We start from the raw sequence: 19,134 nt of genomic DNA on the forward strand, positions 1-19,134 counted from the left end.
AATAGCCACAAGTCGGCGGTACGTCCGATCAGCTCGGAGTCTTACAGTACAGAGAGTATACAGTGAAGCGAGTATAGTATAGCCTAGCGTAGCGCGCGCTTGTACAAAGTATGGAGTCTCGTGTGCGAACTCGTCTCGTTGCACTAAATTGTCATCAACCAAGAGATGGCGCGACGTGAACCAATTTGAGTATATTATCACGATTATATATATTTACATATTACAACAATATAATTCAGTAAATGTTTTTTTGTAATCATCTAAAGTAGATTCTAATTCATCGTTTATTTTATTTAAATCAAAAACAGGTTCTGGTAATCCAAAATCTAAACATTTATAGTTTTTTCCATCTAAAATTTCATCTATGTGTTCACAAAAAAATTCTTATAGTTTTTCTAAACAGTTTTTGCCAATAGTAACTTGTTGACAATTAATAACTAAGCAAAAAATAAACGTAATCACTTTGGTAAGACATGCTTCATCAAATATGTGAATAATTTCTTTATCGTTTTTTATTAATCTCATGGCTATCGCTGTTTCAGTAAAGGTTGGAAATGTTTTATTTTAACATTTTTTCAAATCATCAAATGATGTTGCACCTTTAACTCTGTGTAATATTAACTTAAAATGAAACAACTCACGTTTGTTAGGAATTACACAAACTTTCAAACTTTTTATTATTGTTGAGAGCACTTTTCGATACATGATCTTTTCGATACAAGGCCTTGGTAACATTCTACACGTAATTTTATTTTGATTATATTTCTAAAAATTGACTCTACAGTATTCTATAATTATATAAGCTTGAATAATATACTGTTGAGTTAATCTTCCACAATGTAGAATAGGGCTAAATTTTGAAATAAGCCTATAAATGGAGGATGTAATGGAGGAGGATTTTGTTTAAATATAGGATTCCATCTTATATCTCCGTAAGGAAACATTATAGGAAAAATCATAGGATCTATATGAAAAGATAATTTATTCAGAATTGAAGTTGGACCCACTTCTTTTGGAGGATTTTTTGGATAACACAAAGATTATAATCTAATGGAATCTCTCCATTTTTTGAAACAATTAATATACATGAAACAGAATATAACAATATATCAAACAATATATTAAAATATATCAGAATATAACAAACACTGAAATTTACAAATGGGGGTTGACGAGCGAAGCGAGTAGGGGGGTACCCCCCTAGTAAGCGATAAAACATATACAATACTCTGTACTAAACTTATTGCATTATTGAATGTATTATGGGAGATACGCCTAGCACGGGACGGTGCCTAGTATGGGATGTCATCAGTTCCCAGCTTCTGATACGAGATTACCGTTCTTACGCCCGGTAGGTTGGCAGTTTTTGATGTTTTGATAGTCATACTCTGAAGCCGTGTTGCTTAAGCAAAAGGGAAAATTGTCGATTAGAAAGTATTATTTTTTGCAGTTTTGGAGTTGTCAAAAGATAATTTTTACTTCTTGGCAGATCGATATTATGCAAGTTTCATGACATTAATCTCCATAGAGTTTTAGTTTGAAGTCTGAACTTTGAAAAAATTTCGAAGTTAGTCCTATATCTTGCTCCGTTCTACCAAGCAACATCAACAAGTTAACGCACTTTTTTCCCCAACATAGACAGAGATATGTGCGCATAGCATTACGATGGTGAGTTTCTTGAAGACTTTTGAACGCTTACAATAGTTTGAAAAAAATACATTGTTTAGCCTGGAAATGCCTTGAGGAAAGGTCGAAGAGGAACTGCGATCGATTTCGATAAATTCTAGAAGTATTGATAAAATCGACGGCAAACAAGGGTCAACCGACTCAAACGAAATTTCTTCACATAAAGCAAACAATTTTTATTGTTTTCAGTCGTTTACAATGTATACGTATCGTAATTATTATAAGTATCAATAGCGTTCCGTACTAGGCGACACTTTTTCAATATCCAAAAAATTAGCTTGTACGATTTGGTTTCGCTTTCCATTTGGTTATTTTGCAACATTAATAACCCTACCGCGCAGAGCATCAGAAGCCTAACAAGCAAATCCTTTAGGTTGAGCAATTTTCACCGCTCAATTAGAATTTATGGCCAAATTCGCGAAGTAGTTCCATACTGGGTGCATCTTTCCTACAAATGGCCACTGTTGTATCATTTAATGATCCTCTTTCTTTTTATTCTTTGTATCTTAAATTCTTACCTTGATTTATTTTAGCATTAGAACATTCGAGATGTATTAATAGAGATTAATTAATATTTTATCTTATTATTTGTAACATTTCATAAACCTGATGACTCTACAAAGACGGTTTTCTTTATTTGCAAAATGCTTATTCTCTGATTATTTGTTATCTATGTTATGCTTGCCAGATGTATGTATTTCCGTATTATTTTTGTACATTCGCATTTAATAAAGTATTTGTCATTCGTTTTCTCTTTCTCAAAACTTGTATTCATTACCTGTAGTATATTTGTAAAGGGCGCTTCTCCCGTTAAATTATTAAATAAATAAATAAGTAAATAAATATTAGTTGATATTTCTCAGTAGGGTTGGCTAGCAGACCAAGAAAGCCGCAGGTGGATAAACCCTCTTCCCAAAAGAGTATTTCTCTTGCATTAATTGGATTGTTAAAAATACATATATAAGTAAAAAAGATCACACAACCCTGCTAAAAAATCTCAGGTAAGATCTCCGGTCAAAATTTGACCTGAAATTCGACATCAGGACGTTGCTGATACTTCAAAAATAATTTAAATTCAAGTGGCTATGGTAAATTGTTTATTAGTTACTTATCTCCCCTCCCCCTCTCGAGGAGTTGAAAAAAACACGTTTTGAGACATCTGAAATCATATTTCGATTTTTAAAATCTTTCATGAGATTCTTACCTGAAGTTCTATTGCGATTACATTTTCTAAAAAAGAAGAGTAAGTAATATAGTCGAAGCCATTGTTTTCAACATTTCCAAACATCTTGCTCTTTTGACATATAATAGTAATAATCTTTAATATAATATCGCAGTTTTTTGGATTAACAGTATACATTCTGGAAAAAATTCGTTTGTACATGTTTTCTTGCTATCTATTCTTTTTTAAATAGATTACAAATATACGTATACAGTATATCCTCGTACAAATAATATCTTGCATTCAAAACATTTAGACTAAGTAGAAATCACCCTGCTAAATATTATCCAGAAAAGTCCATAAAAATTGATAAGAAATTTTAATGAATGTAAATTTGGCTTTGTCACCCAGGCCAGGCGCAGCGATGGCATACCACAGGTTGTAGTTTCAAAGCACTGCCGCGTTGAACAATGTCAGCTCACCATCTACTTTTACCAACTATCGACTGAGTGAGATATTTCTGCTCCTGTTCGTTCGTGATGGTCGGTTTTACCTCGATTTCGCTTCCCAAAGTAAAAAGGTGTATACATGGCGAGTCTATATTCACTTTGAATGTTTTCATTTCGAAAGTTAGATCAGTCCTAATTAATATGGACTTGACCTTCACTTAGGATGAAAATCCACGTACACATCAAGAGCTCAGCGTTCGTAAGAAGTAGGATAGCTTTGCCTAGTAGCAATCCTAATTCTTCGAGCAAACAAGGAGGGAACTTCATTAGTATTTTATAAATTTTTTAAGTATATTTTATATTAAGTGATTTATTAATTATGTGATACTTTTTATTTGTCAGAACATTAGCAAGTTTAAATTTGCCTGCAGCGATTGAGGATTTAAGTGGAACTGAACTTCCTCAGTCTTTAATAGATAAGGCGACTTTTATTCATGAAGCTGGTGGTATAAAAACTTTAGAAAAAACGATGAATGAACTTCCAGAATTACTACAAAGAAATAAGGATATACTGGATGAGGTATGTTAAAACGCCTTGTAAAAATAAATTTGAAAGCATTTAGTAAAATGACTTGAAAGTGTGTTTTAAGGTTGTTTAGTAATCTGTGTTTTTTTTAAGCACTATAACTTGGATACCAAATATCATTCGAGAGAAAAAAATCGTTTTTTATGGGACGCGATAACTAAAGTAAAAAGTTAGAATCAATTTAGTTATTCATTTAGTATCACGGAGTACCTACTCCGTTGTTAGCATTGTATAGCACCTTGGTCCGTATATCACGAATACTCAAAACAGTATCTCTACTTTTTTCACCAATGTGGTAGGACCGTGAAGTTTTCATAGATTTCTATAAGCTGCACAGAGTAAATGTGTTTACATTGTCTGCTTGAATATAAGGTTATGTTTTTTAACAGCCGCTGCACAAACTTTCTGAGTGTTCGGGGTGACTGATGACGGGGCCCAGGAAGTGGATTTCGTGACTTTTCGTACATACATGCAAATATCGTTTCGCGGTAGCTGGTCACGCTCGGTATCTAGGTGCCAAGGGTTCTCGATGACGAGGCTGTCGAAATATATTGCGCGCTGTAGATTTTTGTAACCACGTGTCAATATAGGCCATGAATGCGGTCTAGGGTGACCGATAACAAAGTCAGGCAGTGCGCACCGTAATTCTTTGTGCAAAAATGTTCAAATCAGTTATGTTTACTGTCCAGGTACATGTGGCCGACAATGCCGCGATCGAGGTAGGGCTCTTCGTAGCTTTCATTGTTTAAGTGTGAAAGCTGATTCTAGACACAAAAAGCTATGGTGAGACCCTGTGATCGGCGACCTCATGCACCTAGATACAATACACCAGAGATATCGATATTCCCGTAATAAAAATCTCAGTATGCACTACCTGAACCCCATCATCATGTATTTTATTTTTAGAACAAATTTAGGTACTTCAATAAGTTTGCTCAAATATATAAAAAAAAACTTAACCTAAGTAAACAGGTTAGGCGCGTTTAATGTTTTGGGTATCATCAAGCATGTTAATAATTTTGTTTACAGTGAAATTACATATTGAAAAACAACTGAGATCAATTTAAAAAAGTCAAGTTTACAATTATATTATTTTATTTATACTACGGAAAACGAAAAATCATTATGTTTAATTAAGGGGTGAGTCGAATGATTGGTAATTTAAACTTAAGTAATATATTGATCAATTACAAATAACTCTCAAGATATTTACTGCGTAACTTGCCATGCCCCTTAGATTTTGTTTATAATACAGACTTTTACACTTAAAATATTTCCTTTTATTGAAATAAGAATTTTATAAGTTTAGGTACACAAATTAAATATGCAGAAAGTTACACTTACAATAAGACCACTCCATGACCAAGTATATACCATGAACAAAATTTAAGGGGCATGGCAAGTTACGTAGTAAATATCTTGAGAGTTATTTGTAATTGATCAATATATTACTTAAGTTTAAATTACCAATCATTCGACTCACCCCTTAATTAAATATAATGATTTTTCGTTTTCCGTAGTATAAATAAAATAATATAATTGTAAACTTGACTTTTTAAATTGATCTCAGTTGTTTTTCAATATGTAATTTCACTGTAAACAAAATTATTAACATGCATAATGATACACAAAACATCGAACGCGCCTAACCTTTTTACTGTGGTTAAGTTTTTTTTTAATTTTTATTTTCATCAAGTGTTTCAGCACTAAATAATTGGTGTAAGTGATTTGCACTGCAAATTTTGTTACCTCTTTTTTAAACAAATGTCACATCGACAGTGACGAATAGGGAACTTGCATGAAAAAATCCATTAGGTTCGTGATGCAGAATACCAAAAAATAATCGACACGTATTCTTTCTTTTTTCAATTAAACGGTTATTAACAAAGATATAGAAAGTTTAAATGTATGACGCCACTGATTCGGACTGTGTAGAGTATATTTCAACCCGCTGTATCTCTGTTAATAATAATCGTTTTATTGAAAAAATAAAAAATACGTGATAATTATTTTTCGATATTCTACATGACGGACCTAATAGATTTTTTCATGCAAGTTCCCTAAAATTTCACGTTGCTTACTAGATAATCATATTATATAATCAATACATCATATGTTTCTATTTGTTTACTAAAATTCTAGCATCTTTATTTTCATGATAATCACTGATTGAATAATCAATCTAACTTGACGGCAAAAATTGAGAAAAATTAAAATTTGAAAAAATTTAAGCATGAAAGGCTAAAATTAAAAAACTGAAATTAAACAATTAAATTAAAATCAGTTCATAATATTCATGTTTCAAATCGTTATCGTTTAAAATTTCTACCCCCCCCCCTTTTAAGAATTGGCATTAAGAAAAAAGATCTTCACAAAACTTGAATTTTATCACTATTGCAATATATATTTTAACTGAGCGACCGACGTTAGGAGTGAGGTGAATCGTGCTACTCGATATTAAGATAAATGATGAAAAGATTAAAAGAGTCACTAAAACTAAGTACCTAGGTTTATTTTTTTGACTCAAATATGAGATGGAGTAAACATATTGAATACCTTATTAACAAAACTAGATACCTTATTTTTATTTTCAACAAAATATCAAAATTTATGGACATAGATACCTTAAAAATTATTTACTATGCTATTTTTCATAGTGCAATAAGTTACGGAATAATTGCATAGGGAGGTGCATATCACTAACTGCAAAATGTACAAACAAAAATACTTTGCGATCACAGCACATCAACACAAACAAATGTTTCCTCACTATAGAGTCACTTGTGCTATATAAGACTTGACTGCTAGACTCAACAAATACGAAAAGATAGCTTTTGCTAGAGACAAAGATGCAACTACAGAAACGTTCACAACATCTATGCTTGTAAGGTTGTGGTAAATAAACAAAACAGTCAATTAAATCTTACACAAAGATAATATAGCAACATAGAATCTCAAACGTGCAATATAATCTAATCTATAGTTAAGGGTTATTAATAATCAGTTAAATATAAAAATACAAACAAATGAATTATTACAAGTTAAGCAAATGTTGAAAAATATACCTACTTAAAAATTAGACTGAATAGATAGATTATATAACCATAAGTGTTAAAATTTTCGCATTATAATTATGTTGAAATTGCGCGTTAAGAAATTCAAATGAACCCTAACAGCACAAACTAAGTGTGAATGATTGGATGAATGAATATGATAGTAGTTCTTGGTCTGAAATCGGATTATACTATCAGGAATGAATGATATTTAGATTTGGTTTAGTTTTTAGTTTTCTTGTTGTTTCCGGACCTGTGTACAGGAAATATTATTTTCCTCTGCAGGATTGCGGTGCTATAGTGCGTAATTTGGCACACGTTGCAACACTGTAGAATCTGTGATTGTTGTATAAGATTATGTAATTAATGTAAATTTGTATAACTCTGGATTAAATAAATAAAATTTCGGAATTTTTAGGTTTCACAATACCATCACCCAAATTTCCGTCAATATCGCAGAAAAATGTATTCACTTTGGCAATCTCGATTTTGTCAGTAATTTTATTATCATTGACCTTCATATAACTTAAGGCATCATTGGATCTTTTTTCTACCTATATTATTATTTATGATTTCCTATAGGTTCTTTATTAGTGTTAACTGATCTTTTATCGTATTTAAATTTGGCGTCTTTAATAACCTTATTCAAAATTTTAGCACAATTTATGTATTCATACTTAAGCTGTTCATTGTTTATATCTAGTTGCCATAGTTTACATCAAAGTTCCTTTGTTTGATCCAATTTTTTCTACAATTAAGTTTACATTTTCTTTCGTTTTTTTAGATAATTCGACACATTGTTTAGTTTCGGAGAGTAATCGGTCAGTTGCCAAATTAGGATCCTGAATCAATATAATGTCATTCCAGTTTCTAGATTGTGAAATGTTTGCTAATTTTTTATAATTTAGAAACACTATTCGTTTAATGTTTTAAACTTTTATTTTATTGGCAGCAATAAAGATAGGATAATGGTTAGTAATTGAGTACTCGAGTTTATAAGTAACTAAATTCAGGTTTTTAGTCTTTATAAAGATATTATCGATACAAGATCCTTTGGCCAAACCAACAGGCGGCCTTGCCATGTCCACAAAACCTGGTTCAAACCCATTTTCGGAAAAATTTTTTTTCTAGTTATCATGTTGCAATTACAGCGACAAACAAAAAAATCAAGAATATCTGACCCCAGCACATGACACATGTATTCGTATATATTTTCGCTCGCTAAATACGAATTCGGTACGAGAATTGGACATCGCTGAAAAAAATAAATTTTAATAAAGTAAAAGGTTAGGCGAGTTTAATATATTCCGCAACGAAATCACAGATAGAAAAGAACTGAGACCAATCAAACAAAGTCAAATTTATTATATTTAATCGTAATTAAGCGAGGAACAACTCTCAGGATAATTACTACCTAACTTGCCATGCCCATTTCATTGTACTTATGGTGTTTGTATGACGTTCTAATACATAAAAAGAAAATTTCAGTTGTTCACCAATAAACAAAATTTTACTTTTTACTTTATTAAAATTTAATTTTTTTTAGAGATTTCAATCCTTTTTAGTAAATTTTTTTGAGTATTTCATATTCAACGTCATGAAAGTAAAGTAAAAGCATCTTTAGCATCTTTTGACCACAGCTTTTTTGTAACATTTTTATCACCAACCTGAAATCACTGATTGTTCTGATACACTATCCTCGAATAATTTCTACACCTAGACTCCGAAAACCAAGTGCGAACTACCTAGACCTCATGATCAGCCACCCTGTCCACCTAGATGCCGTCCGTGTATGATTTATTTACTTAGACACCAAAAATCACGAACCGCTCCACCTAGACCTTGCATCGGCCAACCTGTACACCTGGACACCTGCCTCGAATGGTTTTTACAGCTAGACACAAAAAAACCACGGAGCGCGCCACCTAGACCTCGTCACCGGCCACCTTGTATACCTAGACACCGCCCTTGAATAATTTATTCACCTAGACACCAAAAACCATGGAGCGCTCCACCTAGACCTCGTCATCGGCTACCATGTACACCTAGACACCGCTCTTGAATGATTTTTATACCAAGACATTGAAAACAACCTGAATCTTGTCATCGGCTAATCTAGCAAGCTAGTTAGTGTTACTGCTCCGGAACGCGGATTATGCACCGGCAACCTCTTAATTCTAAATATCGTAATATATTATTATATTTTCTTGAGAAAGCAATGTCCATCTGTATATAGCTGTGCGGCCAACTTCACCGTCCTAACACTTCTTGCGGCTAACGGTCCTAATACATTTTGGGCCGAAGAATAAAAACGTGATTTTAGCATTTGTGGATTATACACTCACATATTATAAAAATAAGCAGCTTTTTCACTAATATTTTTGTTGGAAATCATAGTTCAGCTCAGAAAACATTCTAATAAGCCAAAAAACCTTACCAACAGTAATGATTAGTATTTTTTTGTATAATGAAAAATCCGAATTCCAATATAGAAGCAAATAGTGTCACGGGCGCCGCGGCTTCGTCTGCTTCTCAAACTCGCCTTCGTGGCACTGTCGCGCCACTTGATTTTTGCCAATTTTTCGGGATTTACTATCAATACTTGCAATTTAAATAAAACTGGAGGGTGATGAAACAATTCTCGTACCGAATTCGTATACAGCGAGCTAAAATACATAGGAATACATGTGTTATGTGCTGTCAGATATTTTTGATATTTTTGTGTGTCGGTGTTATATTAGAGCGTATTTTATATGATTATTTACTATTCTATTTACAGGCTGAAAGGATGTTATCTGAAGAAGAAGATTCTGACAATCACTTACGATTGCAATTTAAAGAACGTTGGACCAGATTACCAAGTGGAAGACTAACGGAACAATTTAAGATAAACTCCCAAAAATATCGTGGGATTATTAACAACGCTATTAGTGCAGATAAGGTACAGTATAGAATAATAAGAAAAATGTATTTGTCTTGTTATAATTAGAAAACTAGCGCCCTCATGTCAATCTTGCTCAAACAACGAAACATGCAGCGTGATTACTTAATTTGGCAACTACAACCCAGAAAAATTTAGTAAGTTGTACCAAAAAGACTGAAGACTATAACTATCACTGTAGTCCCGCACTGACAAGAAAACTGAACTAAGATAATTGAAAGATTGAAAGTTTGGTATTACTTTTGGTCCTTTTGTGCTTATTTATCTTCGATTACAATTCCTTTTTCTTATAATGCTATGTGTTATTAAAAATGCTACCGTTACCATTACTTAAATTTTTTTTCACATCATAAATCAATGTAAAGGGCGTTCTAATATCGCTTGGTAAAAAGGCTGTATATTAAAATTAATCCATATCTTTAGGAATTATTAATAGGCGGAGTAGTTTTAACTCATTTTTCATTGATCTTTGAGATCTGCTCGATTCCGTACTGTGTTAGGGATGTACTCGTTCAAAAAAAAAGTTCCTCGTCAATAACTTTAAGAACGCGAAATGTAATGTGTAATAATAAACCATGATTTCATTTAGCTTTAATTCTACACAAATGCTTCTTTAGATAGTTTAAGAAAAAAGAAAGGTTTCCCAAGAATTAGATTAAATATAATTTAAATGCAATTCGTGACGAAACGTTTTTTTGGTTATGTCTTACATATATGTAGGAAGAGGAAGTCTAGGCTGGGCTAGAGACTGGACACTCTTCTCTCAAACAATCATTTTATTCTCTCTCTCTCCAACTCGACCGACTCGTGCCGTGGTCTGCGGAACACTCTCGGCGTCGGCGCTCGCTCGCTCGCAGCATGGCCTCTCTCTCTCTCTCTCTCTCTCTCTCTCTCTCTCTCTCTCTCTCTCTCTCTCTCTCTCTCTCTCTCTCTCTCTCTCTCTCTCTGCAGTCGGGAGGTGCTGCCACCTAACGTGGGGCACCTACAGTACTCCCCCACGAAAATGAAAAAAAACGGAAAAGTATTTTTATTATTTTGATCCATGAAATTATGACGGAGAGAGATTAAAACATTTTTTATGATTGCGAAGTGTCGGTAGCTGGAGAGCGTTTACAGAAGTTATCATTAAAACTAAAGATATTAGAATCTGAGATTACAATATAACGATTGTGTAAATTCTAATGGTAACAATTCGTGGTATGAACTTATTAATATGAACTTAAAATATTTACAAAGTCTTTAGTAAAGAGACAGTATTGTCTAACGCTCGTAGACTAACGCCGTGTGTAGCGAGATCTTGGCGAACGTGCGTCGGAACATTGATTCGACAGTTAACAAACTTAAAATCTATTTGTTCGCAGGCGTGAATCGTTCCAGCTAAGTTAGCTAGGTTGATTACTCGAGTTCTTTTCTTTCCCCACGTATTGTTTATGAATACTTCAAAGATTTGTTTAGGACCAGCACTGATGAGTGCATTTACAATATGGTAGTTGTAATTTATCCGGATCGACCGTAATTGAGGTAAATTTGAAAGAAGTAACGGATAATTCAAGTCCAATCCTAATAAGTTCAACTCGACTAGGTTTGGCGCATTGTCTATGATGTCTGTAACAAAATCTTTGAAATAGTCGTTGTTTTCGAGATTAAGTGTCCTGAGAGTATTCGTACGCAAGAACACTACTCGAGGAATGATCTCAGTACGGAACACTTTACAGGCTGAATAGTTGAAGTTAAATGCTTCAGTGACATTGGACGGAGAGAAAATTGACATAATAAGATCGACTGTGTGTCTCTTTCTACCTTGAGAATTTGAGAAATTTAATTCTGCAAGGTGTGTGTTGTTTTTTACGAAGTCGAACAGACGTTCGATAGGCACTTCTTGGCAGTTGTTAAACGATAGAGAACGCAGAGAACTGCATTTTTCTCTGGTTAAAAACTTAAGCGATAAATTTTTGTTATTTACAAAGTTCAGTGATTCTAAGTTGGCCACTGTTAGAAATTCGTCGCACCCACCTGGGGTGCTGCCCAACGTGAGCTTGTTTATTGCAAAACTGTCCGAGAGTAGATCGAAAGTTTTCTTAGAGACAGTGACAGCTGATAGGTCCATTTCGCGCAGACGAAGATACTTGTCGGGAATTGGCCTGTGGCTGACGCAGCGCCATAACAATTTGTTAATAAACGGAATTTCTATTATATTGACTGACGTATTGAATGAAATACTGGTGAATTTGAAGTTGTTGACATCCTCAAGCATTCTATTCAGACCATTGGAGTGAGAGTACCGATCGTAACAAGAGTCGAATGGAAGTGCTGTGCCATGGAATTGGGGTCATCATGGCAAGCTGTGTAAAGATTTAGGAAATCATTGTAAGTAAGATAGTGAGCTAAGCGTTTGATCACATCTCCACATTGTAAAATGTCTACAAGAGGAGTGGGAAGAAGCGTTAATTTGTTGAATGCGGGCTGAGTGCTCGGTAAAGGTTCTTGCTGAGTGAATTGATCGGGTCTCGTTTTGATGTATGAGATTCTGCCTCTAGAATCTGTGAAAGTCAGTTCTTTTTTACAAGATTTGATCTGAATAGCGCATGAGGATGACAGTAACTTGCAAGAAATGACCGCAACGGAGCCCTTTCTTGTATTCTTAAGACTATCTATGGAAAAATCGGTGCACCCTTGTGCTGACAAGCATTCGTAGAGCTTTTTCCTAGTAACGCGATACAGGATGTCACGCAGGAAAAGTCGCAATACAGGTTTGTTGTTAACGAACAATTGAGGAACTTGAGCATCTTGGATGACCGGAAAGTTTGACGAACTCGCGTATCTGGTGGTGAGTGCTCGTGTTTCGCGATGTTCGAGGGCTTGCTGAAGGAAGACTTCGAATTGCTCGAGGTCTAAATCAACTCGAAAGCAATCCGCCCGCAGCTGCTCATCGGAAGAGGCATTTCTGTATGCCTGCAGCTGTGTTCGAGCTTCTCTGACCTTGTCCATGACTAGACGTTTAAATAATAATTATTAGATAAATTAAATAAGTAAAGAGCTTGAGAGGACTTAGTCGCTACACCCCAGCGCAAATGAGCTTAACTAACATGAGAAAATTTTTCGTAACGTGTTAACAGTGTAAACTAAATCTAATTTGTTCTTTGGTTGAGTTTCTGAAACGAACGTTCTGACTTGAGGTTTACGAGCGAAAGAGATTCGTTTCTTAGAAGTCTCGTTTTCTAACAGAATCGAGTCCGAATGCCTATTCCTTTTTAAAATGTTCGGCACGAACTTCGTACGTTTGGGTGTATGAGGTTGTGGGGAAGGAATAGGGTGATCCACCGGATCAGTGGTAAGGGGTGCTGGACGTGTGTCGTCTGCTGGTTGAACGCGGTTGATATCCATCGGTGAAGGAATCCTGATCGGTTCAGGAGTGGTATTTTCCTTAGTGCCGTCGGGATCATCTTGCAGGATGAACGCGGGCTTCACCCGTTCAATGTTGACTGTTTTGACCGTGCCATCCTTATCTATGTTAAAGGTGTGGTTCGCTAGATTGCGCGAAATTATTTTGTGAGGGCCAGTATAGGGCCGCGACAATGCAGGTTTAATAGGTTTTTCCTGTAACCAGACGTGTGTACAGGTATCTAAACCTTGATGTGTGAATGGCTTGGTAGCTGTCTTGTGATTAACTGGAACTGGTCTCAGTTGTCTCATGTAATCGCGAAATTCGTTGTAGAAAACACGAACGTTCGGCTCTTCGTTGGTGAAGGGAGAGAAATCACCGGGAATTCTCATTGACTTGCCGAAAACTAAATCAGCTGGACTAGCATCGGTGTCTAAACGGATGCGCGTGCGTAGTCCAAGCATGACTGTGGGCAGTAAACGAACCCAGTTTTGGTTGTCTCCGTGGCACATGAGAGCTGACTTGATGTTTCGGTGGAGACGCTCCACCATGCCGTTGGAAGCAGGATGATACGACGAGGTTCTGATCCTGTTGATTCCTAGGATCGATAATAATTCTGAAAACAATTTGGATTCGAACTGGGCACCCTGATCTGTAGTGATCGTCGTGGGTGAACCGTAACGACAGATCCAGTTGTCATGAAAAGCACGAGCTACCGTAGCCGCAGTGGTATCTGTAATTGGTATTGCCTCTGGCCATCTCGTGTAGCGATCGATGATGGTGAGGAGATGCGTGTAGCCGTTGCTGTGGGTGAAGGGGCCTACGAGATCCAAATGGACGTGATTGAATCTAGCATCTGGAGCAATGAAATGCCGGGGCAAAAACTTATTGTGTTTGGTCACTTTAGATTGCTGACATGCTGTGCACGCTTTGCACCAAGAGGCGATGTCGCGACTCATGTTCGGCCACACATACTGCTGGTGGATGAGTCGGGTTGTGACTTTGACTCCAGGATGCGAGGGTGAGTGAAAGTTGTTAAAAACTTCCTTTCTCAATTTCTTGGGAAGGTATGGACGAATGACGTCCTCGTAGATGTCGCAGTAAAATGCTGCGTGCGCGGATCCCCACGTAAGTTTGCGCAGCTTTAAGGGGTGGTCCGGCATTTGCAGAATTTCTTTTAGCTCTTCGTCCTTTCCCTGTTCCTCGCTGAGTTGTTTGGCGTCGAACAGTGTTGGCAGCTTGAAAGCGTTGATGTTAGCGAGGACTTCCCTGACTTGTGGATCAGCCAAGAGTTCAGGATCGCTCCAGTTGAAAAATGCAGGCGATGTGAAAGCGTTGATTCTTGACAATGCGTCAGCAACGTCATTCTCCTCCCCTGGGAGATAAAGAATCTCCGTGGTATACTGGGCGATATATGACAATTTGCGGGAGCGAATTGCTGGCATTTTGTCGTGGCTCTGCTGCAGAGCGTAGATCAAAGGCTTGTGATCCGTATAAATTTTAAATTCTGCTCCTTCAAGGTAGTGATGGAAGTAACGAATTGCTTTATAAATTGCCGTTAGTTCCCTGTCATAAGTGGCGTATTTCTTTTGCGCAGGAGATAACTTCTGCGAGAAGAATGCCAAGGGTTGCCAGGCATCATCCGAGCGTTGCTCGAGGGCCGCTCCCATTGCGGTATCGGAAGCATCTGTGATGAGGCGCAGTTCAGCGTTTTCACTGGGAAAAGCTGTGAAAGCTAAGTTGATGAGATCCTCTTTGCATTTGCGGAAAGCATCTTCAGCTTCCGGAGTCCAGGGAACTGGGCGTTTGTCTTTCTTCTTGGCACCTTTCAAGAATTCATTAAGAGGGCGTTGTGTCTCGGCAGCGTGCGCGAGTAAACGCCTATAGCTGTTCACAAGACCTAAGAATCTTCTTAATTCTTCGATGGTCCGTGGTAATGGAAATTCTTGGATCGCCTTAACTTTCTCTGGGTTAGGTTTGAAACCGTTAGGCGTGATGAGGTGACCCAGGAAAACGAGTTCAGAAACCCCGAGACTGCATTTCTCCAGGTTTACCTGCAGCTCGTACTCGTTGAGGCGATTGAGCACTATATCTAGGTGCTTCTGGTGCTCTTCTTCAGATGTGGAGGCGATAAGAATGTCGTCTAAGTAGACGAAGACAAAGTCTAGGTCTCCCAACGCCGAGTGAATATAACGTTGAAAGGTTTGTGAGGCATTTCGAAAGCCAAAAGTCATCACTGGGAATTCATAAAGTCCAAAAGGTGTAATTATTGCCGTCTTGGGCACATCTTCTGGTGCTACCGGGATTTGATGGTAGGCTTGGCGTAGGTCTAAGGCCGAGAAAATCTTCTTGCCGTGGCAGAAGGTCATGCAATCATGCATGTGCGGAATCGGATAACGATCCGGGACTGTGATTAGATTTAATTTGCGAAAGTCGCCGCAAGGACGCCATTGGTTGTTTTTCTTCAACGCCATGTGAAGTGGACTGGCCCATGCACTGTTGGAAGGCCGGCAGATGCCCAGCTCGCACCATTTCCGAAATTCCTTCTTCGCTGTCTTGAGCTACGCTGGAGCGAGAGGACGGGCTCGCTGCGAGACTGGTTGGCCCTTGGTGACAATGTGGTGAAAAACTCCCCTTTTCTTGACCGTTCTGAACTGGTCAGGGCCAAAGACTTGGGGATATTTGTTCACGATGTGTGCGTATTTATGGTTCGGAGCCAAAAAGGAAATTTGCACTGGCTGCACTGACTTAACGAAAGCGGGAGCGTGCGTAAACTGATTTCCATCTACCAGTCTCTTGAGCTTGAGATCTGGCAGAAGATGGTAATGCTTCATGAGATCGGCTCCTATGATTGAATGCGGAACATCCGCTATGGTGAAGTTCCAAGCGATTTTGTAAGGTAGGCCAACGTCCAGCTCGCGACGTTTGACGCCATAAATGTTGATGGTGGAGCCATTGACCGCATAGAGCTTGAGGTCAGCTGGCTTACCATGCCAATTGTCTGGCTTGGGGACTACGGAAATGTCCGCGCCGGTGTCTATCAGGAAGACTTCATTTGAGAGATTGTCTCTCACGTGGAGACGTGCGGTGAGGTTGGACCGGCTGTCAGTCTCCTCGACAGCAGGATTCTTTAGTTTTCCTGTTTGTCCGTTACTTTTGGCTGCCTTATCTTGTATTCCTGACCGGGGCCACGTTTCCAAGCACACGGCAGCTGACAATTACGCGCTTCCTTGCCAAATTTCCGATGGAAGTTGCAGAAGTTTGTGTTGTTGGAATAGCGCGGCTTGGATTTTGATCTGCCCGAGGTCGAATCGCGTCTATTCTTTGAATTAGTACGCGACCTGTTGTGATGCTTGTCTGGCCTAGAACGACCTTGCTGTTCAGGATTCATTGTCTTCTGAAGTGCAGCTAATAGTTGTTCGAACTTGTCGACCGGGTAGCTGGCAGGCTGGTTATTGTCCTTCAAAGCATTGATGTTGTGTGACTGTTGAAGGATGTCGAAGGCCATATCTGCGCTTTTGACAAGTTCTGCTTCTTCTTTGTAGTTCCACACCATCAGTCGTATTTGTGCTGGAAGACGGCTTTTCCAGAGCGAAGTTACTGTATCTCTGGGCACTCGGTCCTGCGCTAGGCTGAGCAGTTCAGCGAGGAAGTCTGATGGTCGCTTACAACCAATTTCTAGACCTTTGAAAAGCCTGTCTAATTGTTGCTCCGGAGTCTCAGCATATTTATCCGTGAGAATTTTTTTTAGTTCCTCATATTTGCAGCCTCTAACAAGAGTGTTCATCTTGTACTGGAGCTCGTGGTGAATGTCTTGACTCAAGCGTGTGCCGACGAAGTTGAATTTGGCTTCGTCGTCATGGACGTTGTGAGTCAAGAACAGATCTTCCAATTGCTTGAACCATCCTTGAGGATCGTGTTTGTGGAAGTTCCAGAATTGAAGATGCTTGGTGCTTGGTGCCGTTGGAAGGCAGTGTGGCTGTCCAAGCATGGAGTTTCCTTGAAACTGATTTCGTTGTTGGAAGTCTGCTCTTGGATTGCTATGTGAAGCAAGAGGTAGGTCAGGCTGAAAGGTTTGACCAGTTGAGGGAATGTTGCCGAAGGCGTTGGGCGTCCAGCTGGAAAAACTGTAGCAGGTAGTGCTAGCAGTTGTTGTCGTTGCCAGAGACGAGCTTGCGAAGGTCAAGGTCGTTGTCATTACAGCCTTGTTTTCAATGACGTGATCCGTGGGTTGCTTCTGCGATCACGAGGCGAAGCATTCCTCCATGTACCTTTTAAATTCATCCATTTTGCTGTCAATCTTCTGGTCGATCGATTCCAGGATTTGGTCGGCATTAGGCGCTTGTCGCTGGCCGTCTGAGTGCCTGTTTTTGTTGGTGGCACCAGTGTAGTTGGTAATGGTGCCAGTGGTGCTTGAGGGCCAGAAGTGCGAAGTTGAAGTTGGGAAATTTGATCGCTGGCTCACTCCACTGAAGTCAAAGCCTCCTGCCATGGTGCCAGGTGGCTGGCGAAAGCCATCTTGAAAGGCGTTTGCCGTACCGTTAGGTTGCAGGCCAAAGCCGGTTGCCATATTCGTTACCTCTACGTAGTCAAAAATCGTGTTTGACGAAGTGCTCGGTAATAAACCCGAATTAACGTGGGTGGTGAGCGATGGAGAGATGCTTGGTTGGCTGTCGCTCGTGGTGGTATCTTGAGTGCTTTCGTTGCTGGTACTTGTATTCGTTGTCTTGACTGGAGAGTGGAATAATGACATTTCCCCGGGTCTTCTGAGTGACCTTGAATTACGCGAAGTTGGAAGGAAAGTCTTGGGGACTAGCTTGCCCGACCTTAATTGTAAGCTAAACTCGTTATCGCTCATAAACGGTGGGGTGCAACGACCAGCCTAACTCTACGTTGAAACAAGCCGTACAGAATTATTGATAGACTAAAGTGTACTCGCAGGTACATACATCAGCAAGGCAAAGACTTGTTCAATCGCCAACTAAATTAACTTATTGCTAGGTGCAAATGCAAAGGCTAACGCTACGCTGCGTTGCCAAACGACGTGGCTCTCGGAAAAGACGTGTTGTCCCTCCTGCGTGAACCAACGTCCGGGAGGAGGAAGCAACAGCGTCTGTTTGCGAGGGAGCCTGTTGCTTGAATTTATTTGTTAACGTCGTTTGTTTATTTGATAAAAGAGGAAAATGATTGAAATCACTAAGTTCCTAGATAGGAAACGTAAAATTATAGAATTAAATTTTGTAACCTGTATATGCCGCGGCGCTGAGTTGACCTTGCGGCGTGTGTAAGAGGACTCTCTCAACTAGAGATGATTGTTGTTCCTTCTGCGTGAACCAACGTCCGGGAGAAGGAAGCAACGTGTCTGCACGTGAGAGGCCTGACGTGCCCTAAGCCTTATGAAACTAAAAGAAATAACGCACTTGTGTTAATTACGCATTCTAAAAAAAAAGATATAGATTTACTGAATCTATTCGTTAACGCAACGTATGCGTGACACTTCGACGAACTGTTGCGATTCGCACAAACAGTTCTCGGAATCAGAGCCGCTTCGTAACCAAGATGGCGGCTTTGCGGTGGAAATTTCGCTCGCGCGCACTAAATTACCTGTGTGAGATTTTCGCACGTCTCGCCACACACGACGCTACAATTTCGCCACTACTGCTGCCGATGAGGAGGTGTTGGTTGGGTGGACAAAAGGCGCCGGTGTCGATGGCTTCACGCAAATCCTTGTTGTAGAGCGCCAAAGGTCACGGCCTTGACGATGAGAAGGCGCCGGTGACGGTGGCTTCGCGCAGAAGATTTAGTCCCTCGGCGAGGGCTTCCACGTTGTGCAACGTATAGTTGCGGGGAAACTATACGCGCCGGCGTGCCTGCG

General features: G+C 38.6%; 2 protein-coding genes across 6 annotated transcripts in view; one reads left to right on the forward strand and one right to left on the reverse strand.

The window, feature by feature from the left end:
* The window catches only part of LOC100113816 (programmed cell death 6-interacting protein), a 374,789-nt gene that overhangs the window by 168,851 nt on the left and 186,804 nt on the right, over positions 1-19,134 (forward strand). For all 4 annotated transcript variants that reach the window (XM_031928159.2, XM_031928160.2, XM_031928162.2 and 1 more), the window contains 2 exons: positions 3,700-3,877; positions 9,716-9,877. In XM_031928159.2, the coding sequence (XP_031784019.1) occupies positions 3,700-3,877; positions 9,716-9,877 (340 nt within the window). The remainder of the gene's footprint in view (positions 1-3,699; positions 3,878-9,715; positions 9,878-19,134) is intronic.
* LOC116417067 lies at positions 10,593-18,660 on the reverse strand. Of its 2 annotated transcripts, none has more exons than XM_031928163.1 (2): positions 18,505-18,660; positions 10,593-12,867 (listed from the first exon to the last, which is right to left on the reverse strand). In XM_031928163.1, the coding sequence occupies exon 2, from the start codon at positions 12,129-12,131 to the stop codon at positions 11,106-11,108; it is 1,026 nt and encodes a 341-aa protein (XP_031784023.1). In that variant the 5' UTR covers positions 12,132-12,867; positions 18,505-18,660; the 3' UTR covers positions 10,593-11,105. The 2 variants fall into 2 exon arrangements, with proteins under 2 accessions (XP_031784023.1, XP_031784024.1); XM_031928164.1 differs by having other exon boundaries at positions 10,594-12,867.

This window comes from Nasonia vitripennis (genome assembly GCF_009193385.2).
Source record: "Nasonia vitripennis strain AsymCx chromosome 4 unlocalized genomic scaffold, Nvit_psr_1.1 chr4_random0004, whole genome shotgun sequence".
In the NCBI taxonomy this organism is placed as follows: domain Eukaryota; kingdom Metazoa; phylum Arthropoda; class Insecta; order Hymenoptera; family Pteromalidae; genus Nasonia; species Nasonia vitripennis.

Coding starts and splice junctions, on each gene's coding strand:
- LOC116417067 (XM_031928163.1), bottom strand. CDS start 12,131: ATGCTTGAGGATGTCAACAACTTCAAATTCACCAGTATTTCATTCAAT.